General features: G+C 37.4%; 1 protein-coding gene across 2 annotated transcripts; it reads right to left on the bottom strand.

Moving 5' to 3' along the window:
* Window positions 1–1351: 1351 nt before the first annotated feature.
* LOC124776539 (actin-related protein 2/3 complex subunit 4) lies at window positions 1352–3151 on the bottom strand. 2 transcript variants are annotated; one of them, XM_047251567.1, is made up of 2 exons: window positions 2998–3151; window positions 1352–2660 (listed from the first exon to the last, which is right to left on the bottom strand). In XM_047251567.1, exon 2 carries the CDS (start codon window positions 2504–2506, stop codon window positions 2000–2002), a length of 507 nt encoding a protein of 168 aa, XP_047107523.1. In that variant the 5' UTR covers window positions 2507–2660; window positions 2998–3151; the 3' UTR covers window positions 1352–1999. The 2 variants fall into 2 exon arrangements, with proteins under 2 accessions (XP_047107523.1, XP_047107525.1); XM_047251569.1 differs by lacking the exon at window positions 2998–3151 and adding an exon at window positions 2845–2991.
* Window positions 3152–21590: the final 18439 nt, after the last annotated feature.

Raw genomic sequence — 21590 nt, forward strand, 5'->3', positions numbered from 1 at the left:
CTTTTTAATAAGTGCATCATTATCTACTATCGTCTTCTGGTGGCGCAGTACAACTCTGCATAAGGTGTTAAAAAAAAAAAAAAAAAAACCCTCATTTAGTGATCACAGGAAGTATTGTTTGTATTGATAAGGATTCTGGACCGTTGTATTATATAACAAATGAAATGTAGAATACACTTCTTCAAGATTACATATAAGTGTTAAGAGGACTCAAAAACAGAGCAGTTTGAAAAAGCTTCACTATTCACAGTACTACTTATTTTGGACAACAGTCCAGTGACAATGAAATTGCTACCTTTCCTTACACATAGTCTACACGTCTGTCAGCTGCTCATGTTCTTTCTCATCAGTGCATCGTGATTTATAATGAGAATATATGCTCCACCATTTTCCACCGAGGAAAGTAAATGATTCATTTTCATATTAAATGCCATCTTCACAGTTCAACTGCATCATCTACAGTTGTGGTATTTGAATGTATCAGCCTCCTACGAGCTGGACCTATCAACATATCAAATACATCCTCAGAAAATACGTAAAGGTTATTATAACTATTGCTCATCTGGTGACAGCAATATAACTTCAATTGTGGACGTGAAAGTGTCTAATGAGAAGTGGAAGCAGACGGGGAGAAGATCATGTGACAAAAGTAGGAGATAGTCTTTATATGGTGCAAGGATATGCACTGCAACTCTGGTGTCAGTGAAATGTGTTTATCGTCACAGCCATTGTCTGCATTTGTTTGCAGACATATGCCAAATCTTTAGCTGGGATAATTTGGAAAGCGTAACATTTTACAAGATTGTATTTCATCAAGCATTAATGTTTGACATTCACAACTGGTGCTTTATCCAGATGATTTTTTTAAAAAAATGTTGTATCACACAAAATTGATATGCTGAAGTGACCAACAAAGTTATGTGATTGCCTTCTGTCTCAAAATTATTCTGTAACACACGCTAACTTTTAGAAGCTCAGTTTACATAATTTACAGCAACAGCACAAAAATTTCCTTCATTTTTAATCCTTTAACGATAACAGTAACTGATCTAAGCACCAATGGAACAGTATGAAACATTCCTTCTAACAGACTTCAAATTAAATTGCACGTAGCAGCTGCTGGTGTAATGTAAGTTACTTTTGTACCAACACTTCAATTTTCAATCAATTCCGGGGAGTACACTTAAAAATAGGACTGGCATGTAATTACATAAAAAACACTGAAAAGTTCAATTGAGAATCTACAGTATAACAAAAATTTAGTGTTGGTGCCTTGGGCTATTTTAGTTACATACTTCTCGTGTCAGATAACGTTATTTAGAAATGGTTTCACAGAAAAACGAAAATTGTATCACATTTCTACAATAAAACCACTTTTAATTATTTCATACAAAAATGTGGTAAGTGTATGACATGAGACTTCTAGGAACAAACTGTACTCTCCTTAATATAGAAGTATATAAACTAAACAGTGTTAATAAGTAAACAATGTTTATAACAAAAAATAGGTCATGCAATTTTGTGGATCATAATTTATATTACATAAAACAAAATATTCTACAAATGCAAATGTCTCATACACTGTTGCTTTCTCGCAACAAAATCAGAACTAACAAAACCATTTTTCTTACAATTTTTAAAATTCTAAAACAAATGAGCTATGAAACAACAGTCTTTGCATGAAATTTCACTATGATTCTGGGTAATATATTTGCATGCAAGGCGAATTTCCTTACATGAATCACAGCAAACAGCACCTTCTTACATATTATGTCAGAACTGCAAACAAAGCCTAATAACACATTCTTAGCCAGTAAAGTTCATAATCGTAATCACTGACTGCTTTTCACCTACACACAGAGTGCAGGAAAGCAGTAAAAGAGAATACGGCTTGGCAGAATTCGTATCAATCTTAGTTGCTGTAGCTCATACATCAGATAAGTTATCTAACAACAAGAAATGCTATTCAACTGCCAAATACTGTAAGATGTAAACGCCATTAAAACCTCTTCAAGAACTCTTCTGAACAAATTCGTGCACGTGCATTAACTGCAAGTTTCATTTCACTAATTTCTTTATCAATTTCTTCCATGAAATGTATGACAAAATCAACCAACTTATGCTTATACATCTGTTCTGTGTGAAAATTGGTGATAAGAAAACTTATATCATATCCTTCAACCGGTTTTCGTCTTAGCACAATAAAATTTTCTGCTCTCATCATCATGAATCTCATGAATTTGTGACACAATATGCGCTCTATCTCATCAGCTTGCTTAACAGCAATACTTATACGAACTGAATTGATTGATGTCTCAATAAGCACCTTTTCTTTTTCATTCCGGCTTATAATTACTGGAGTCAGAAGAAGCTCCTTACTAGTTCTCACCTCCACCTCTGGTTTGTTATGTCTCTCCACAACCTGCGACGAAAAATTGTCTAGGCACATTGCAGCTGTAAGAGTATGTCTCACGGCAGTGAGATACGGCCTGAGGGTGGCTGCCATTCAGACTGGTAAATGCAGCCCTTGCAGTTCTTTGGTGTTTCACAGGTTTCACTTCGTTTGTCACAATGCCAGTACCTGATTTGCAGGTATGCAGGCACTATTTTTTAAGTGCGAAAGAGCCTTCTTCGTTTCAGTCATCCGATGTGACTGCGAACTGTAATAACATAAACATGAACAATCAGATTATGACAGTTGTTTTACATCTCATAACCACAAATAAAGTTATTACACAGGTCATCCCTACCGAAAAACTAAACCCTGGAACCAGCAGTTATAGTCTAAAGATTCTAATCACCGTTTTACCAGTAGCAAATGTGTCAGATTACTTCATAACTCACAGGTTAGGAAGAGCGGCAAGTACGGGCGTCACCCACTTCGTTTAGTGACAATTCTTTCCATTCTCCTATCTCTCCACAGTATTTTTCTCACTGAATATTGGCTTAAAATATAAATATTTTTATGTAAAACTATTTATGACTAAAAAGAATAACCTGGATTGCAGCAGCTGAAACAAATTTCCCCTATCAAGTATCAACATCGATAGCGTAGGTCCTGACACTCCCATGTGCTGTATTTATATCGATATCAAAAGCTCCCGTTACACGTCATTACAGTCGAGTAGCCCCATGAGGATAGTGAGTTAAAAGTACGCAAATGTTTCATTTTCAACGAATCGCCTTAGAGATTTTATGACTAAATTATACTTCGCGAACTGTAACACCTCATATAATACCTATAATGTTTACTTTATACATTTCTGTGACACTGATTAGGCCATGGCCTACTTTCTGCTCTATCCTCACCGTATCCTGTCTTATTTTGACAATGTTTTCAATGTAACCTATATATTATTTCTGTAATGCTTCTGATAGCTCCGATACTATTGCACTAAATGATCTATGGACGATAAATAAATGAATAATCCTAAATATCACGTCTGTGCAGCCCAAGATCCGCAGAAAGAAATGGAGATAAGATAGACGTAATCCACAAGGTCCAAAAACATACTTTCGAGCTCATACGAACAATTTTTTTCCGCCTAAAGCTTACAAGAGAATAGAATGCGTCTAAGGAGCCCTACTTTCGTCCCACTCCATCGTCTGCCTATAGGCATGTATTAACACCATTTTATATCTTTAAGCTAATAATGAATAATAATCTAGATATTGAGTTAGAACGACTTACTATTTATTGAATAAGTACCTTAAATATAACTAACTCTCTGTACAAGTCTGTTGTATGTTTCAGCAACCTAATTCCACCAGGAAGTTTAAATTTGGTAATGTAACGATTACGCGCCATCAGCGCGCTACCATGTGCATATTTGCATCCTTTCTCTTAGAAACTGCAGTCTAAACTGTTTGTTATACGAAATTCAATTACACTTGCTGTGCAGTGTGGTATATTTGCACTGTACTACATTTTAAGATGGTCACCCATCACCCAACGTATCACTCTCCTGCAATGATCTCCATGCTTGGTTTCATCACAATGGGAAAAATAATAACAACACGTGCATAAATCAGCCACAGTGGAAGTTTGTTCAAATCATAACTTAACTGAAACCTAAACAAAATCGATTTCAATCCCATTGCACCTTCTGTGATTTTCCCACTTCAGAAGTATTAATATTCGAGGCACGATTCAATCAAGAGAAATATCACACTGGCTTCCTTCAGAGAGGACACTGTGTAAACTGTATGAGTATTAGAAGCATGTTATATATTATTACACTGTTGTAACATGTCTTGTCTTTATTTATTGTACGAATGGCCAGTGTACAATATGCACAAACTGATAATATGTGTGACAAACAGATGCAGATTATTAAGGGGAATAGATGGTCAACAGCGACAAATACGTTTTATTGGATCAATGAGAAAAATTATAATATGAAAAAATTGCTGTCTGTACTCAACATACAAATGTAGGTAGGGATGATACTGTCTTTTACAACAGCTTATGTTAGATTAGATTCAACTGCAGTCACTATTCAGTCAGTAAATTTGCTTACTACAGCAGAATTGATCATTTCCATAATCACATGTTCTAACAATAGTAGATAATTTGCCATACAAGATGGCTTAATTCATGTCACGGGAACGTGTGATGATGTTTCAACTTAGCCCTGTTGTACAGTGAGAACATTCTTGCTTAATAGAATTAATTACTTGGATACTGCAATTCTGTGAGTTATGAGTGAATACAGTTGTATTGTTGTGGTAAAGATAGGAAAATGAGGGACAGTGGAGCCAGCAACACAACATAATAATGAATCTAGTACTGATGTTAATGAGACTGATGGCGTGCAGTAGTTGTAGATGGTACAAACGCTACATCACTAGAAATTGATTTGCGAGCTGAAACCAAGTAGTTAATCCTACATTTAACCCTGTAATTAATACTGCGGCTAATCCAACCAATAGTCAAGTACAAGATTCGAATACCGCACAGCTTTCCAGCTTTAGCGAAATCCTGAAACAATAGTTATCTGAAATATGCAGTGAAATATCCAACTTATGTAATGAAATTTGTATTAGAAATGAAATATCCACTCTGAATAATAAAAGGACTTCTTTGAATAATGAAATGTATACCAAGAGTGATATGTCAACTAAATTTGATGATTTGTCTACTAAGTTGTTGAGCGAAATTTTTGAAAAACATAACAAGTTCCATAGCGAAATTGGTGCTCAAATAACAAGTCTGTCTACATATGTATCAAAGTTAACACTATAGTTTAATACCTTCACAAACGATGTAGCACCTTTGTCATTACAAGCACCATAAATAGTGCCAATGGCGATTTGTTCTAATCGAAACCGACAGAGTGCGCCAATGGCCGCAGTGAGCAGTAACACAGAGGACAGCTGCCCTCTGTGGTTTTACCAGCGAGGGCGTTGCCACCATTAAGTGTGGTCTGTCTGTCAACTTGAATTTTGATGCAAGTGCAGAATACTCACAGCGTGTTATATGTGGCGGAATGGAACAATTCTCCCTCAGTCTTCGATGGCTCACTTGAAGATAAATGAGAGGTGCCCACTCGCCATATCATACAATGTATTAAACGACCACCAGCTGCAAGTCTGAAATTTGTCTGAACAAGAAATTTGATATCAACATTAGAATTGTTAAAACAATCTCAAAAAGAATAGCACAGCTTATTTTTCAAATAATCAAAAGACATTTAAAACAAAAACATTATAGACTATGCATCGAAAGTTTCACGCCCTGATGAGAACAAATAAGACATAAATAAAAAGTTAAGAAACTTGTTAGTTGTACACGTAATATTTTCTTTTGTGCTATCACATAAAATGTTTTAAATCATCAAAACAATTAAAAACTCCAATAAATGGTAACCATTTACTGCTTTTTCCGACTAACAAAGCAATACTTGGGAACCTTTTCTAACATTTTTGGTGTAAGAGAAACTGGCCTTAAACCACCTGGATCTTCGTCATCTCCTACTTCTAAATATGAACTACATGAGGGCAGTAATAGTTCTTTTAATCCTCCTGATGATGACCAATGATGATGTTGCCAGAACGATGAAGCCTTACTTTATGACCATTTTATGATGGTTTTCATCATTCTGATGACGGACAATGGTGGTTAAGACGTCTCTCATGCTGAGACAGTATGATATGCCATATGACATGTTACAATAAAGATCACTGATGAGATGCGCATTGGTGTGACACTTATGTGGGGTGATGCGATATGCAATATGATACATGATGCGATGAGCAACCAGATAGCAGCACCATGTCCTGTTTTAGATTCAGCTGCAATCATGAGCTGTTCTGAAGAGGATGTTCGTGTGGCTTACCATCACCCCAAGTTAAAAAAAGTGAAAAAAAGGAAATACTGGGTGCACCCCCCGAATCCTATTAACATCAAACGTAATTTGGCTGTGGTTTCTCATGAGCTCTCCCAGCACAAACACAAATTCTGCAAACGCTACAGGACGAGTCCAGACAGTTTGCACTTTTTGGAGCAACCAGTGTCAGCTACACTGACAGAGCAGGGCACATGTTTCCGTCTTGCTACTTCTCCTGCTGGAAAGCTGCTCATTAAAGTAAGCTGAGTTGGTGGAGGGGTTCAAATGATGTTAGAAATGTCATTATGAAAAGTCTTGTATTTAGTAAGACCACAAGTATGGTACTTAATTCGATGTGGCGCATATATGTAAATAATGTTTACAAATTAATAAAGCTAAAAGGATTTCTACAACTGCTCAGTTTCGCAAAGTAATATATGATTCAACTTGAAACATTGCTGAATTTAAAGAGAGATCAACCACCATTAATTGTACAGCAGTGGGTGCTGAAATCTGCATAGGGTTGTGACAAAGTGTTTGAAGAAATGGAATAAGCTGATGACGATAAGAAAAATGCCAATATGTCCTCCTCGGCTTCGCCCATCTGTCCATTCAGAAGTAACAAAAATTTGGCTTGCAGAACTCTTTTATGCCTGTCATAAAGTTTTCTAAAATTAGGAAGCGTAGACTGAAAAAAACATCCAGTCAACATCATCAGCTGATGAGTACCAGTGTCTTTTCATTTCATTCACTTTCTTTGGTTTACAGCTACAGATTCTATGTGATATGTAGCTACCAGCCATATCACAGACAACTTCCAATAAATTTCAAGCATTTTCTACAGAATGAAAAGGGGTCTAGCTATCCTTCCGTCATTAAAAACGATTTCGATATGTTAGCTGTATTTCATATACAGTAATACATGCTATAAAACATACCAAACGTGAACTGTCCCAGCAACTGAATTTTTTTTACTCGAAACTTGTCAAAATATGTGCGCTGTTTCACTTCACTCCAAAGCACCACAATGACTATGACCAATAATGAAAAGAAACCAAGTTCATTACCAAGCTGTGAAGTCAGACTGTAAGAAACGAAAAATTCAGTTTTGTTTGCTGAATACGAGGGTAATCCCAAAAGTAAGGTCTCCTATTTTTTATAAGAACACGTACCTGTTTATTTCTACAATGGTTTACATTAATTTACAGCTTGAACATTTAGCTATTTTTCGACATAATCACCATTTCTGTCTATGCAGTTTTGCAGACACTGTGGCAGTTTTTGTATGCCCATGTCATACCAGCTCGCCGCCATGCTGTTCAGAAAGTTATGAACCTCTTCTTTCACCTCGTCGTCGGAGCTGAATCGCTTTCTGGCAAAATGTTCTTTTAACCTAGGGAACAGGTGATAGTCACTGGGCGCCAAGTCAGGACTATAGGGTGGGTGGGTGATTATGTTCCACTGAGAATGTTGCAGAAGAGCAATGGTTTGCGAGCGATATGTGGGCGAGCGTTGTCATGGAAAATGTGTGCGCCTTTGCTCAACATTCCTCTTCCCCAGTTCTGAATTGCCCATTTGAGTTTTTTCAGTCTCACTGTACCTGTCAGCGTTAATTGTGGTCCCAGCGATTCAGCTCCGACGACGAGGTGAAATAAGAGGTTCATAACTTTCTGAACAGCATGGCGGCGAGCTGGTATGATCTGGGCATACAAGAACTGCCACAGCATCTACAAAAATGCATCGACAGAAATGGTGATTATGTCGAAAAATAGCTAAATGGTCAAGCTGTAAACTGATGCAAACAACTGTAGAAATAAACAGGTCTATCTACTTATAAAAAATAGGAGACCTTATTTTTGGGATTACCCTCGTAATTTCCTCAAGATCGAATAAGAAAACTGGATAGTGGAGAAGATACACAAATCCCAAAACAGTGGTTTCTAATTTTACACCTGAAATGCCAAATACATTTTACTGAGAAATTGACTATAGAGACAGATGTAGCATTGCTTCATTAACAGGAAACCATTTTTTAGGTATGTCAGGTGACTAGAAATTTCCCTTCCCATCTATTGTGCAACACAAGTTGCTGGAGTAACCAGCACTCTAAGTTAAACAGGGCAATATGATAGAGACATCTATCAGTGTTTTATCAGGGTTGTCCCAGAATGAATCAGTTGAGTCACTTCCACTTTGTGTGGTGTCACCGCCAGACACCACACTTGCTAGGTGGTAGCCTTTTAAATCGGCCGCGGTCCGCTAGTATACGACGGACCCGCGTGTCGTCACTGTCAGTAATTGCAGACCGAGCGCCACCACATGGTAGTTCTAGAGAGACGTCCTGGCACTCGCCCCAGTTGTACAGCCGACGTTGCTAGCCATGGTTCACTGAGAATTACGCTCTCATTTGCCGAGACGATAGTTAGCATAGCCTTCAGCTAAGTCAATTGCTACGACCTAGCAAGGCGCCAATTATCCTTTGCTATGTATCTAATGCCGCATATACTGTATCAACAAGACCAATGTTCACCAATTGTGGATTAAAGTTAAGTATTCCAGCAGCTACGTACTTTTCTTTATAGCATTCATTACGTATCCTGTTTCAGACCTCACGCCAGCCTGCGTGAGTTTAAGCGCGTGCCTTTCGGTTACCTGTCACTGTGGATTGGCTGTCTGGCCAGTCCACAACACTTTGTTTCTATGTACTCTGTAGATGTGGACTGCATCTGCAGCATACCATGAGTCATATCACATATCATATTGCATATCATAATACCTCAGTGAGAACTGTGCCTAATCCCTGTAACATTTCCTGCATTTGTTTCACAGAGAGTATTAAGTGTACAGTTAAAAAGCTAGTAACTATCTCCATGAAAAAGAATCCTTCTTTAACGAACTGATAAATGACAGCATATCTCCATACAAGATGATATATTTAGTGCATATCATCGTAGTTCAAGGTTAGGTCAAAAACTGTTCTTCATTTGGAGTGTTTTGATACAATAGATAAATACAATGTTATGACCAGTACGTTTGTTCTTATTACATTCATCCAGGAAGAAACAAGAAGGATATGGACTTGGCAAGGACATATGGAGGCGCAATGAAATTGACTGTATTTCTTCAAACAGGTTAGAAATTGTGCTTGTTGTAATGATTCTACCCATTTCAAAATTATTGGGACATAGATTAAAAATTCATACAAAGTGAGAAAGAAATAGTCTTATTGGAAAAATATCATTAACACTAAATAATAAAAATTTACATCAGAATAGCTAGGCAGGCAACATTAAATTAAGCAACACTTTCAGTATGATGGAATACTGTGTAGGGGATCATAAAAGAGACATATATTTAGCAAAGGTAGTAAGCTAATGGAACACAAATTGCAGGTATTACGAAGTCAAACGCAAAAAAATCTGAAACCTAATCCTCATGAATAAACGTTCACTGTCTTAACAACTGCCCAACCCTCCTTGGTCATCTAATTGATACTAAATCAGCAGCAATTTTCTACAAATTTATTTTTACAAATAAGTTGTAATGTCGTTAGGAACAATAGTCAGTGTTAATTTGGAATTAGTAGTGCACTCTTCTTATGAAAAGTTGATGAAAAATTTTAGAAGAGTACCAGCTGACCAAATTTCGCCCAACAGAAAGGACTTTGGTTACCCAAAATGAGTCAGATTTTCTCCCTCCAGTTATACATTTGTTTTGCTCAGTTTGCTGTACCAGTGCCATAAATCGCCCTATAGAATACCAGGCAATCTATGTTTTGACACTTTTGGCACCATTACTACCGAGAGACTTACTAATTCTTGGTAGTTTATTTATAAGGGCTGAAAATGGTAACTTATGAAGAAAATCCTCAGTGACCATTATTTTCATTTAACAGTTATCATAAAATTACGAGAATAAATGAACATTACTGCAGTTTCGATTTCATACACATCAGTAGATACATCATTGTAGTACTGCACTGTGTATTTACTAAATTACCTTAAAATTTTAAGTGTAATTTATATATTACAATTTAAAACACATGTGCTAATTAATAACACTGATATTGTACATGCATATCTCTAGTTACAAGTTAAGATTTTTAGTGTCATAAACTACTGTAGTTTGAATCTTTTATTAACAAACATCCATTCATGTAGGTAAGCACATAACATATCACTTTATTAAGATACATTTTAATCTACACTGCAGAATTCACATTGCATTAAGTAGTCTCAGTGGAGGTTTCAACAGTCATGTGGTCTCTTCAGCAGATTAAGTATTAATTATGCATCTGAGTACTGAAGGCTTTTTTTAGGAATTCTCAAGCTATGTGCTAGACTACTGAGCTTGTCTTTACTTATTGTGTGGTATGTTTATTGGTTTAATCTTCTCTGGTAAAACATCTTTTTGTTTTACCGCTGTCAGGGTTTTCCGATGCTGTAATGAAACATGGCAAGTGTGGTTCAAAGAGCCATAGGCCTTTATGATAGAAGTTGTAAGTAGATACATTGTAGGACTCTTTATAATAAATATATCAGTGCTTTATTTACAGTAGTTATTATCTGCTTTTACTCTTGATTGTAGTTAATGTCTAATGTAAGACAAAAAATGTTTACAGTTGTTGCTTCTTCCATGTTCATTTCACTGTTAAATTATGTCATATTCTTTCTCCTTTTGTTTGTTGCTGAAGAAAATTGTTTTGTGGCTACACTATAATGGAACCATTTTCTTTTAGTCACAGTACTTTTTTATTTGCTGAAATAAATGATTTCTTTCAAGTGATTTCTAATTTTTTTAATTTATTGTAGTTGGCACATAGCATTTTCTCTTCATTATAACTGACTTTCGTATTGTGAATTTAAAAATTCGTAAGTAATATTTAACAATCATAGTTTACCTCCATTAACATTGTGCTATCCATTAAATACGTCATAATATTTTGTAACTGAGCAAAAAGTTTTGAGAAGATACAATTGCTTCTCTGAGTAAAAAATGGCTTTCTATAGGAGATTGGAGAATGTATTATAGCTTTACAAAGTGCACTATTGTGGCAAAAGGAGATACTTCAATATCATATCTTCTGTGCAAGTAAATGTTCTGGTGTTTTTAGAGTTTTCTATTTAGCAAATGTTTGAAAGAGTGTTTATATGAGATAATATATTTTTTTACTACACACTTACTTGCAATAAGAATAATTATTGCTTATACATATGATATTTTTACTTTTACGCCATGAGATGTCAGTGAATGAATACAAAAGTGCATGAATGTTGTATTCTTGTTTAGCTATTTCGTTGGAAAAAGTTGCACTCACATCTAGTGTCATGCATTCATTTTGTGCATGTGTTCTTTTTAGTATCTGCCAGATACACTTAGTATGCAGGGGTATGAGGTTCATCTAATTGTATAAAACGCTCTGGTGCTGTTGACTGACATTCTTCCATGCTGTGCTGTCCAAAATGAAATAAGCATATAATGTAAACTATTATGATGAGAAATGTCACAATTAATAAAATGTTCCAGGCTATTATGATGTAGTCGAATGACTTTCCCGTTTGAAACCCAATGTTTCATCCTCATTTGCAGAGGACATTTCCAAGGGGGATCTTAGTTTCTTTGAGTGTCAGATTAACAACCAGTCTTGCTACTGACTGCAGCAAAATTCAACTTATGCATGGTTATATGCAGTGGCGTAACGTCACATGCTTTGAATACCCGAGTGCTATTAGCTAGTGTCAGTGGCCATTGTCCACTGTTGCTATCACCCCATGTTGGAAGGCTTCTACACATCTTCTTCAGCCCTGGGATCCAAATCTCAATCAGTTTCATGTCCTCCTTCTTTCTATTGAAATTCCTATTGTGTTTAACAATTTCTAAGGCCTCTCTGTACAGCCTCTCATGGTATCCGCTTGTGGTTGCTATCACTTGAGTCCTATGAAAGTGAATGTGGTGGTTCCCAGCCGCAAAACGTGTTCCACAACAGCTAATCTGTCTATCTTCCCCTTCTGCAATTGGCCTTGTGCTGTTCCAATCGTTTTTCGACTGTTCTTTTTGCATCCTAGTGCTGAATAAGATGAGCATCATTCTTCGACCATGCAGCGACAGCTACAGCTGATGGTAGCAGTTGACAATGGCCAAATGTGCTCGAGTATGCAAAACATGTGACATCACGCCACTGCACAGGAGAACGCGTAAACTGAATTTTGCTGCAGTCAGTAGCGAGCCAGGGTGTGAATCTGAAACTCAAAGAAGCTGCATGACCTTTGGAAAGATCTTCCGCAGATGGGGATGAAATGTTGCGTTCAAATGTGAAATTCAGTCGACCGCGGAATAATAGCCCAGTGTATTTTATTTATTGTGACATTTCTGGCCATGAAAGTTTATATTTTACAGTTAAACGCCTCTATGGGGAGGTGGTGTCAAGAAATGTGCAATGCATGGAATATCTCCAGAAGAAGAGAATGCAGCTTTTGTATTTCCTCTCGTTTCTGTCTCGTTGCAGTGCGCTCAGTGTTATTTCGAAATTTTTGAGAATTAAGGCACAGTGCATTTTCAAGCTATTGGAAGAGGCCTTATTACGAGAGCAGGTCCAACAGACCCTCTGGGACCTGACAAGCACAGACTGTAAGTTAATGTCTCTTGATATTACTATTAGTATTAAACTGTGTAGTGGTGGCTGGGACAGATTTGACAGACTATTGCATGATACTATTAGGAAACGTATGTTAACAACTTTTAGCATGCAGAAGAAGGAATTTGATAATTTTCAACCCCGATCAGAAGATCTAGCATTGGGATGCTTCTTACGTGATTATTAACTTATCTGGACATTCATTATTGAACGATGAGATATCTGTGCCTGTCAGGGGTGGAAAGTTTGCCATTAGTCCGTGGGTTGTGCCCACAGAGGAAGTAATAGCCAGTTTAGGTGCAGGCATTCATAGTGTGGACACAGTAACAGCTGAAGAAATCCATGTAGGAGCTGTAGGAGTATTGCGTCACTCAAAGCCTCCAAAAACTAATTTAACTGTTTGGTGAAAGGAATGCCAGAAAATGCCTGACTGAGGACAATAATATTAACATTCTCCCTACTGACAAGCTAAATGCCACGGTTGTTTTGAATGTGATCGACTATCATACTAAGATTAACTACTCATTAAATCCACAGACTTATAGGGAACTGAGGAAAATCACCACTGGCAAAGTCCTCTTTCAGACAGAGCTCTGAGAAAAGTCTGTTCAGTTCATTTGTGCTACCACCAAGACTCTATAGGTTGCCAAAGATGATAAAGAACATGTTCCTCTAAGATCTATAGTGAGTGCCATTAGTTCACCCACCTACTCAATTGACAAGTTCCCAATGACATTAATAGTACCATATGAAGGCCAATCTGATTCCTGTATCAAGAATTCAGTATGATTTATCAGTAAATTAAATGATGTAGTGGTCCAGCTGGAGGATATTTTAGTTACTTTTAATGTGGTATATTTACTATGATTTTGCTAAATGATGTGTTGCTACAGCTGAATCGAATTTTTCCTCCTGATATTACAGAACTGTTAAAATATTGCCTCACAACTATGTATGCCAAATGGGACGATGAGTTACACAAGCAGGCAGATGGCTTGGACATGGAGAGCTCCATAAATCCAGTTATAGCGAATTTCTTTATGGAAAAATTCGAGGAGCAGGCACTGGATACTGCCAACAAAAAACTGAATATTTGGTTCCGCTGTCCATGGAAGATTGATTTCTTTTGTGGAGGTTTGGTAGAGGAGAACTAGGCAGTTTCCACAAGCATGTCATTGGGATAACTCAAAGATTCAGTTTACCACGGAGGAGGAGGCAGACAGAAGATTAAATTTTCTTGATATACTACTTCTCAAGAAAGTAAATGGTAGCCAAGGCCAGACAGTTTACTAAAAACCCACACACACAGACCTACGTGGGGATTCGAACCACCACCCACAACAAAAGCAAGGCGTTATAAAAACGTGCAAAGCGAGGTGGTGCAGTGGCTAGCACACTTTACTCAGATTCGGGAAGAGGACGGTTCAATCCTGTGTCCAGCCATCCTGATTTACGTTTTCCACGATTTCTCTAAATCGCTCTAGGCTAATACTGGAATGGTTTCCTTGAAAGGGCACGGCCGACTTCCTTCCCCATCCTTCCTTAACCCAATGAGACCGATGACCTCGCTGTCTGGTCTCCTCCCCCAACAACCCAACCCAACCCCCTCGTAAAAACGTTGGCGTATAAAGCAAGGAACATCTGTAAACCAGGATTGGGTGATGTGGAATTAAAATATCTCACCGATGCTCAAGAATGGTTATTCGTCGCCGAAGGTTAAAAGAACATCAAGACCATCCGGCAAAAATCGTAGTGTTACACAGGCAACTGCGAAATCGAAAGTTTTCCGGCATTTCATTAAGGACGCTACTGACCGTATAGGAAAAAATCTTGAAAAACGGAACGTAGAGGTAAAACACAAACCCACCCGGAAGATATAGGATCACCCAACATTGAAGAAGGATTCTTGAAAAAGTAGGAATGTATATGATTCCGTGTAGCTGTGGAGAGGTGTACGTGAGTACTACAAAAAGAACGGACTAGAAGAGCATAAAGGCTATTGTAGAAAGGGGGCGATAGACATATCAACTGGAACATTCTTTGCACCCAGGAGACCGCCACATTCATTTTGATAGGACTTAAGCACTGGAGCCATAAGTGGATACCATTAAAAGCTATACAGAGAGGCCATAGAGGTTGTAAAACACCCCAAGAATTTCAATAGGAAGGAGGAGTGCGTGAAACTGAATGACATTGGGATCCCAGTGCTGAAGAAAGTGTCCACGAGTCTTCCATCAAGGGGTGACAGCAACAGCAGATGACAACAAGCGACAACAGTCATTTTTGCTTAGGTATTCAAAGCATATGACGTTACACCACTGTATGGAAGCATGCGTGAACAGAATTTTGCTACGTCAATAGAGAAACAGGGTGTGAATTGGACGCTCAGAGAAGTTACAATGCCCCTTGAAAATGTCCTCCATAGATAGAGACAAAACGTTGTTTTTAAATGTGCAAACCATTTGACTATGAAATAGTAGCCCAGAACATTTTATTAATTTTGGTATTGTGGTTCGCTATAGTCAGTAATAGTATCCGTGTTTAAGATAGTATACTACATACAACTGATTTCAGCACAGTTCTGATGTATCCTTCTAATGTGCTTTGTACTTTAACAGAACTGCTTCAAACCTTATGTACATTAGTGAGAAACCAGTAACAATAGGCTCAATATAGGTGCAACTCATTACCGACTAGTGTCAAATAGGCCTTAAAGGTAGATTTTATAAATATATGAACTGTAGCGTTCACATCATCTGAGAAATCCCTAAATTATCATCATTTATATTGCCAGTCAAGTAGGGCTCATGGACTTACTCAAGCCGCATTATATGCAAGAAATACTAAGGAATATATTTGTTTTTAGTTGTTAATTGCTCCCATCAGGCAGCTAACGAGTCCTAAGTAAATAAACTGAAGGATTTAAACATGAACCAGATATTGTAGCAGCACAGATATTTTAAGTGATTTGACTGAAGAAAATATTCAGATCCAATGAGTAAAATTATATCACAGTGTCAACATATCAATATTGGGAAACTCAGCTTCCATAGTAGAACACACAAGCCTAGCTGAGTAACAGCCACAGAAAATCCCCTAAGGATATAGTAACACAGTAGAAAATCTCCACGACTCAGGAACTAAAGACTATTGTGGTATTTCCATATTTATTATAAAATAAATCACAAACATAATAAATACCGATAACACTTCATGGCATGGAACATCATTTCAAAACATTCCACAATCCATTTCAAATGGTTGCAGTCACACAGGCTGTCAAAGGCATGGAACAGGACAACACAAAACGGAACATCACTGTCAAGGTTTCTTAGGAAGAATGTTTGCACGTTGGCGTTGATTGGGGTGAGAACTGTGGTTTCATCTGCTAACGCCGTAAGTTAACATATTTTCGCCTCATTCACTCACTTAGCAGTAGCAGTGGATTTCATGCTTTTGCCTCTTTTTAGTATTTAGTTTTGTTTTCGTGACAACTAGCAAATGCTCTATGACGACTTGGATATTTTTTTTCCATTAGTGTTCTGCCATTAGAGAAGCCAGCTATCTGAAAGCGAAAAATTGTTTATGTTTTACACTAACTGAACAAAGCTGAAGCCTATAGTGTGTTTAAATAAGAACATAAATTGATGAAACAATTTTCATTAAATAACCTTTTCTTCAGTAAAAATGTTACTTCCATTGAAAGACAAACGTACAGTTGCTTATAATATATGCTACATAGGGGAAAAAATGTAGTGGATAAGGTAAACAGGCTGCATGGGGTATTCCCCAATAAATATAATTTTCACTATGAAATAAATGTCGTATTTTGAATTTTTTGCTTCTTAGCTATTTTGCTGTAGTTTATGCAGGTTAACACTGCTAAGTGACAGGTAACACGATTTAAGGGACAACATAAACTTATGCTTTATTCGCACAACACACATTACCACATCTGACTAACAAATTATATTACGTTGCCCCATCAACAAACACGGAACATGTATATTCCATAGAGTCTAATGCACTCTGACGTCATATCTTGTGCGCCACTATGCATGCTGGAAAATGTTTGTTCACATATCCCCAACACTCCCCCTTGAACAAACATTTTTCAGATACTCAACACTATACATTTCAGGTTAAACCATAATGTTTCACCAGCTTCTGAAATTTGTCCTCACTGAGAGGCTTGGTTAGGAGATCAGATAACATTTTTTCTGTGCATAGATGGTGGTGGTGGTGGTTAGTGTTTAACGTCCCGTCGACAACGAGGTCATTAGAGACGGAGCGCAAGCTCGGGTTAGGGAAGGATTGGGAAGGAAATCGGCCGTGCCCTTTCAAAGGAACCATCTCGGCATTTACCTGAAACGATTTAGGGAAATCACGGAAAACCTAAATCAGGATGGCTGGAGACGGGATTGAACCGTCGTCCTCCCGAATGTGAGTCCAGTGTGCTGTGCATAGATAACTAAGGATTATATTCCCCTGTTCCACATGATGTCTTATAAATTGGTGCCTTATGTCAATATGTTTGGATCTTACACTGGTGACATTATAATAGCTCTCATATTGTCATAAAATATCACAGTTGGTTTTAATGTTGGAGGAGTTTCTATTTCACTCATCAGTGTATGGATCCAAAGAGCTTCTTGGATAGTGGAGGACAAGGTCATATATTCAGCTTCTACAGTACTCAAAGCAACAGTTCTTTGTCTCTTACAAGACAATGATATCAATCCTCTCATTAGTCTAAAACAACTTCCAGTGATGGAGTGTCTTCTTTCCAATTCATTTCCCCAGTCTGCATCACTGTATCCTTCCAAATTTACATTTCCAACTTTAGAATATTTTAACTTATAATCAGTTCCATTTAAATATCTGAATATTCTCTTGACTGCCATCCAGTGCTTTTCACTTGTATCACTGCAAAACTTGCTTACTGCATTTGTGGCAAACGCAATATCTGGTCTGGAAGTCTATGATAAGTATAGTAGACTTCCTACAGCTTCCAAATAGGGTACACTTTCCTTACATTTCTTGTCATCATCAGTTAGTTTTGCATTGTTTTCCATAGGAGTAGAAATAGGTTTACAATTATGCATATTGAACTTTTCTAAGATCTTTCTTGTGTATAGAGATTGATCAATCCATAATTCTTCTCTGTTGGCACTTCTTAGAATCTTCATGCCGAAGTATTGATTAATTTCCCCTAAATCATGCATATTAAATTCTGACCGTAACTGTTCTTTAAAAAAGTCCATCTGGCTTTCACTATTGGTTAAAATAAAAAAAACATCTACCCATATGGCCATGATTACAATTTCTTCATTGCTCCTTTTATGATATATACTGGGATTTGCCTTTGATTGTAACATGCCTAGTTTTATCAAACTTTTATGCAAACATTTATTCCAGCAAGGGCCACTTTGTTTTAATCCATATATGCCTTTCTTCAAACGCCAAATTCTCCTTTTCCCCTTATAAGGTCGCTTAACTTCATCAGGTGGAATCACATATATTTCCTCTTCCAGTCTTCCATTCAGGTAGGCTGTTTTCACATCCATCTGATGAATTAATAAGTCTTCCTTTATGGCCAGAGCTAAAAGGTATCTTAATGATGAATACTTCACCACTGGTGAGAAAGTTTCATTGTAGTCTATTCCTTCTTTCTGGGAATATCCTTTAGATACCAATCTGGCTTTGAGTTTTGGTATTGCACTCTCAGGATTTTTAATACTAAACACCCATCTTCCTCTTAGTGGCTTTTTATTTTCAGGCATGTCAACCCATTCATATTTATCATTATCCACAAAAGATTGCAGCTCCTTTTCAATAGACTTTTTCCAATCTTGAGCATTTGAACTTGCTAAAGCTTCATCAACTATGATTGGTTCATTGTTGATTGTTTGGGCAGCATACATATCATTAGCTGGATATTCTTTTGGTTTTGCTATTCGTGAAGACCGCCTTAAACTGACTTCCTCTGTTGAATCTTCTTCCTCAATTTGATTCTCGGGTAGCACATCAGCTTCCTCTTTATTCTCATCTTCCTCTGTTTCAGTTTCCATCTCTGTTTTAGCACTATCACACATTATGCTTGGTTGCATTACTGTGTCATTTTGACTACTTACCTTTATTTTAGGTCTATAATCCTCAAAAAATACTACATCTCTAATACTTATTATCTTCTCATTCATAGGATTATAAAATCTGTAGCGTTTTGAATCCTCACAGTAGCCAACAAAAATATATTTTTGAGATTTTGCATCCCACTTTCCTCTTAATGGTTTTGGAATCTGAACCATGGCTTCACATCCAAAGAATTTTAAGGGCTCTAGATCCGGTTTCTTCCCAGTCCATACTTCACAAGGTGTCTTGTTTCTAACAGCTTTGGTAGGTGATCTGTTAATTAAATACACTGCTGTTGACACAGCCTCTGCCCAAAAACACTTAGGTAGTTAAGAATCGTTTAACATACTTCTTGCCTTTTGTACAATGGTTCTGTTGGCTCATTGTGCAACTCCATTCTGAGAAGGACTGTAGCGAATGGTAGTCTGATGCCTAACACCCATTCCATTCAACTGTTCACAGGATTATAAAATCTGTAGCCTTTTGAATCCTCACAGTAGCCAACAAAAATATATTTTTGAGATTTTGCATCCCACTTTCCTCTTAATGGTTTTGGAATCTGAACCATGGCTTCACATCCAAAGACTTTTAAGGGCTTTAGATCCGGTTTCTTCATAAGGTGTCTTGTTTCTAACAGCTTTGGTAGGTGATTTGTTAATTAAATACACTGCTGTTGACACAGCCTCTGCCCAAAAACACTTAGGTAGTTAAGCATCGTTTAACATACTTCTTGCCTTTTGTACAATTGTTCTGTTGGCTCATTGTGCAACTCCATTCTCAGAAGGACTGTAGCGAATGGTAGTCTGATGCCTAACACCCATTCCATTACCGAGCGAGGTGGCGCAGTGGTTAGCACACTGGACTCACATTCGGGAGGACGACGGTTCAATCCTGTCTCCAGCCATCCTGATTTAGGTTTTCCATGATTTCCCTAAATCGTTTCAGGCAAATGCCGGGATGGTTCCTTTGAAAGGGCACGGCCGATTTCCTTCCCAATCCTTCCCTAACCCGAGCTTGCGCTCCGTCCCTAATGACCTCGTTGTCGACGGAACGTTAAACACTAACCACCACCCATTCCATTCAACTGTTCCTTAAACTGTCTGTTTTCATATTCTGATCCATTGTCTGATCTAATGATTTTAATTTTCTTCCCAGTCTGCCTTTCGACCATTTTTCAATAAACTACAAATACATCATTCACTTGATCCTTGCTGCTTATAAAATAAACATGCATGTATCTAGAAAAATCATCTATGAATGTCAGGAAATAGAAGCTACCTCCTAAGGATTCATTCTCCATAGGTCCACAGAGATCTGCATGTATGAGTTGCAAGACTTCGGTAGATCTGCTCTGACTCGATTTAAATGGCAATCTGGCCTGCTTCCCTTGGAAACACACCTCACATTAAACATTATTCATTCCATAATTTTCCATCCCAGTTGCCATATTCTTCAGTAAAGTCATACTTTTCCTATTCAAATGTCCAAGTTTCCTATGCCACAAGAAATCTTTTACGGCATAAACAGAGTGATTTCCTGTTTCAGCAGTATTTTGAACTGTATTCACTTTGTAAATACCTCTTACATTACGTGCAGTAACTACAATACCACCACAAGAGTCTATCACTTTGGCTCCCTCTATATCGAAGATAACTTTATTACCCTTCTTTACTATTTCGCTTACTGACAACAAATTAGTTGCAATTTTCTTCACATAATGTTCATCATGAGGAGTAACGATTTCCTTTTTCCCATTCACAAGCAAATTAAGATCCACTTCTTCTGTCAATTCACACCTTAACTTAGATCCGTCAACTGCAGAAATTCCAAAGTCAGTCCCTGACTGAACATAGTACAAACCTGACGGAGCTTTGGTAATGTGCACAGATGCTCCTGAATCTAGGAACCATTCTGCATGATCGTCACTCGCTTCATTAAAAGAGTAAAAAACAGAAAATGCCTTACTTTTATCGGTAGTCTTTCTCTCAGGACTACTAGAATTAACATGCTCCTTTTTTACATTTATACTTCACTTTTCTTTACACTTTGATGCAATATGTCCAACTTTCTGGCATCTGAAACATCTTATTGGCTTCTTCTTCTTGTACATAAAGCCGACGCTGTTTCTTTTTCTGAAGCATTAGAATCTGGTTCATTCTTCAAGTCCTCTAGAATCTTTACTTTAACACTATCCGCTGTAATGGGTATTCCTGAACTTTCCAAACCCATAATCATTGACGAATTTTTCTCTGGTAGTCCAGCTAACAATAAAGTTCCAATCCATTCATCCTCAATTTCAAAACCAGTATTCCTCAGATGATTGGAGATTGAAATTATTTTATTCGCATATTCATCAACGCTTTTACACTTATTCAATCTTGTGGTTATCAGCTCACGAAGTAATCCTACTTTTCTGGCTAAACCACCATCTACAAATGCGTTTTTCAGTTTGTCCCATACCTCCTTTGCTGACAAAGCCTTTTCTACGTGAACAT

This window comes from Schistocerca piceifrons, chromosome 2 (assembly GCF_021461385.2).
Source record: "Schistocerca piceifrons isolate TAMUIC-IGC-003096 chromosome 2, iqSchPice1.1, whole genome shotgun sequence".
Classification (NCBI taxonomy): domain Eukaryota; kingdom Metazoa; phylum Arthropoda; class Insecta; order Orthoptera; family Acrididae; genus Schistocerca; species Schistocerca piceifrons.